At 38.5% G+C, this 4,117-nt stretch overlaps 1 protein-coding gene across 1 annotated transcript; it reads left to right on the forward strand.

Annotated features, from left to right (window-relative positions):
- The first annotated feature begins 1,039 nt into the window (after positions 1 to 1,039).
- Positions 1,040 to 1,982, forward strand: LOC146893586 (olfactory receptor 4D10-like). Its single transcript, XM_087907613.1, is given in 2 exon segments — positions 1,040 to 1,582; positions 1,584 to 1,982. Coding segments are annotated over 2 exon segments (942 nt in total).
- Positions 1,983 to 4,117: the final 2,135 nt, after the last annotated feature.

The raw sequence follows: 4,117 nt of genomic DNA on the forward strand, positions 1-4,117 counted from the left end.
TCACGAATTATAGGCTCAAAGACCTTTAATTATGGCTAGAATCCACTTATGACTGAGTACATACCATATTCCTCTTTTTGGGTCTGGGTTACCTCACTCAGTAAAACATTTTCTAGTTCCATCCATTTGCATGCAAAATTCAAGATGTCATTGTTTTTTTTACTGCTGAGTAAAACTCTAATGTGTATACGTTCCACACCTTCTTTAACCATTCTTCTATTGAGGGGTACCTAGGATGTTTCCAGGTTCTGGCTATTACAAATAGTGCTGCTATGAACATAGTTGAACAAATGCTTTTGTAGTATGATTGGACATCTCTTGGGAATATTCCCAAGAGTGGAATTGCTGGGTCCTGAGGGAGGTTGACTCCCAGTTTCCTGAGAAACCGCCACACTGATTTCCACAGTGACTGCACAAGTTTGCATTCCCACCAACAATGGATGAGTGTTCCCCTCACTCCACATCCTCTCCAGCATAGGCTACCATTGGTGTTTTTGAGTTTAGCTATTCTGATAGGTGTAAGATGGTATCTTAAAGTTGTTTTGATTTGCATTTCCCTGATTGCTAAGGATGTTGAGCATGACCTTAAGTGTCTTTTGGCCCTTCGAAGTTCTTCTGTCGAGAATTCTCTGTTCAGTTCAGTACCCCATTTTTTAATTGGGTTAATTAGAGTTTTATTGTCTAGTTTCTTGAGTTCCTTATCTTTTCAAAAAGAGAGATTTACTTAGACCGTTGGAAGTTTGATATCAAAAGCATCAACATGAACCATGGTAAATTTTTTCTATTATAAATATTCTAATTGGCACTACTAATGAATTTTCTTTTCCAATGTTCCTCTCTGTAGAAAAATATATTGAATGATTATTCTATGTGGTAATTTGATTGTCAAGTTAACTGCAATATTAGACTAGGAACATCAATCTATTCCCGGTGCTATAGCCATAAAAAGAAGCTTCTGAATTACATCTTAGAAGCTTAGGATGTCAAGATAAACAGCCTGATGCTTGAAACAAAAAAAGCAAACAAAGAGGGTGTTTTAATGGAGATGGAAAACTACACCAGGGTCAAAGAACTTATTTTCCTTGGCCTGACCCAGAGTCATGAAGTCAGTGTGCTGCTGTTCCTTTTCCTTCTCGTGGTGTATGTGACAACTCTGCTGGGGAACCTTCTCATCATGGTCACCGTGACCTGTGAGTCGCGCCTTCACACCCCCATGTACTTCTTGCTCAGGAATTTGTCTGTTGCTGACAGCTGCTTTTCCTCCATCACTGCACCCAAGGTCCTAGTGGACCTTCTCTCAGACAGGAAGAGCATCTCGTTCAATGGCTGCCTCACTCAGATGTTCTTCTTCCACCTTATTGGAGGAGTGGATGTGTTTTCTCTGTCGGTGATGGCTCTAGATCGATATGTGGCCATCTCCAAGCCCCTCCATTATGTGACCATCATGAGCAGAGGCCGTTGCATTGGGTTAATAGTGGCCTCCTGGGTAGGAGGCTTTATCCACTCCATCGTGCAGATTTCTCTCTTGCTGACACTTCCATTCTGTGGACCCAATGTTCTCGACACTTTCTACTGTGATGTCCCCCCAGGTCATCAGACTTGCCTGCACAGACATCTTTGTTCTGGAGCTGCTGATGATTTCCAATAATGGGATGCTCACCACACTGTGGTTTTTCTTGCTCCTGGTGTCCTACATGGTCATATTAACATTGCTAAGGTCTCAGTCAGGAGAGGGCAGGAAGAAAGCCATCTCCACCTGCACCTCCCACATCACTGTGGTTACCCTACATTTTGTGCCCTGCATCTATGTCTATGCCCGGCCTTTCACTGCTCTCCCCACAGACAAAGCCATCTCTGTCACCTTCACGGTCATCTCCCCTCTGCTCAACCCCTTGATCTACACTCTGAGGAACCAGGAGATGAAGTCAGCCATGAGGAGACTCAAGAAAAGACTTGGTCCTTCTGATGGAATAGAGAAGTAACTTCTGCTTATTGCCACCCTAAATGTTTCTAATATAAATAATCTATTTTCTATTGTGCCTTCTCATTTCTATTGTTCTGATATAGTAAAACACCAAAAAAAAAAATCAAGTTGATCGGTCTAATTCTTTCACATTTTCATTGTTTGGAATCATGCCTAAATTACTGAAGCTGTAAATAAATCTTTCTAAAATCGGTGGGATTGAAAAATATAAACAAATGTTGAAAATGATTCCAAAGTCAATTAAACTCTTTAGCATTCATTTTTTCCTTTGGTTTTACTTTTTCACATAGGATCTCATTATGTTGGTCAGTCTAGCTTGACACTCACTATGTAACCCAGGGTTTCCTGAGATACAGTAAACCTCTTGTACTTGCTACCAAGAGCTATAATTGCAGATGTGTGCCAAAACACCAATATTGTTTCAGTTACTTAAATCTAACAATGTGTTTGTGTGTCAATGAAGCTTTATTTATAGACACTAAAATCTGAATTTCATGGAATTTTAGTGTATTAACTTTAGTTTTTGAACAGACATTTCTTCACTGAAACCAAGAGAACAAGAATTGATCATCAGGGTGTGGTGCAGTTCTCCCTTCCTGAGTATCCCTGTGCATCTCTATGGTGCTAAAATCAAAAGACATTCACAAACTCTTTGTTAGAACTCAGTTACAGCCCAAAGCAAGTTAAGCTTTCTCAATACTTATTTGTTCCAAACTAGAATCATGCTATTTTATAATCATGTGCAGGCAGATGTCTGCACGGTATCACAATCAAACATCAAGGACTATACATTCTGCTGTATACAAGAAACACATAACACTCAACCTCAAAGACAGACATTACCTCAGAGTAAAGGGTTGAGAAAAGATGTTCCAATCAAATGGACCTCAGAAACAAAGCAGGTATAGCTATCCTAATATCTAACAAAATAGATTTCAAACTAAAATCAATCAGAAGAGATGGAGAAGGACAGGAACAAACAATCAAGATGAAGTCTCCATCCTGAACAATAATGCCAAAAATACAAGAGCACCTACATATGTAAAAGAAACATTACTCAAGTTTATATCACACATCAAACCCCACACACTAATAGTGGGAGATTTCAACACCCCACTCTCCATAATGGATAGGTCAACCAGACAGAAACTTAAAAGAGAAATAAGAGAACTAATAGATGTCATGATTCAAATGGACTAAACAGACATCTGCAGAACATTCCACCCAAACATAAATGAATATACCTTCTTTAATATTTAAGATCCTTAGCCATCAGGGACATGTAAATCAAAACAACTCTGAGAACACCTGTAAGAATGGCCAAGATCAAAAACACTGATGAAAACTTATGCTGGAGAGGACATGGGGTAAAGGGAACACTCCTCCATTACTGGTGGGAATACAAAATGGTACAGACACTTTGAATACCAGTATGTCAATTTCTCGAAAAATTAGGAAACAATCTACTTCAAGACCCAGCAATACCACTTTTGGATATACACACAAAGGATGTTCAACCATAACACAAGGTCATGTGCTCAACTATGTTCATAGCAGCATTGTTTGTCATAGCCAAAATCTGGGAACAACCTAAATGTCCCTCAACCAAAGAATGGATAAGGAAAATGTGGTACATTCATACAATGGAGTACTACACAGCAGAAAAATTATTGTTATCTTGAAATCTGTGAGCAAATGGATGGATTGAGACCAAGAAAGACAAATATCATATGTAATCACTCATAAGTAGATTTTAGACATAAAGCAAAATAAGTCCTATAATTCACAATCCCAGAGAACCTACATAACAAAGAGAAATATACATCTAATGTAAACGGGAAGTAGAAAAAGGCAAGATTTCCTGAGTTAATTGGGAGCATGGGGACCATGAGAGAAGAGAGAAGATAGAAGGGGAGGGGAAAGGAGAAAATATAAAGCTCAATAAAAACAATTTAAAAAAAAGAATATATCTTTTTTTCTCAGCACCTCATGGAATCTTCTCTAGAAATGACCACATACTTAGTAACAAAGAAAACCTCAACAGCTACAAAAAAAAAATAGAAATAACCCACTATATCTTATCAGATCACCATGGTTTGTTTAATGTTAGAATTTAACAACAACATTAATTGC

Source organism: Myodes glareolus, chromosome 7 (assembly GCF_982192425.1).
Source record: "Myodes glareolus chromosome 7, mMyoGla1.1, whole genome shotgun sequence".
NCBI classification, from domain to species: Eukaryota; Metazoa; Chordata; class Mammalia; order Rodentia; family Cricetidae; genus Myodes; species Myodes glareolus.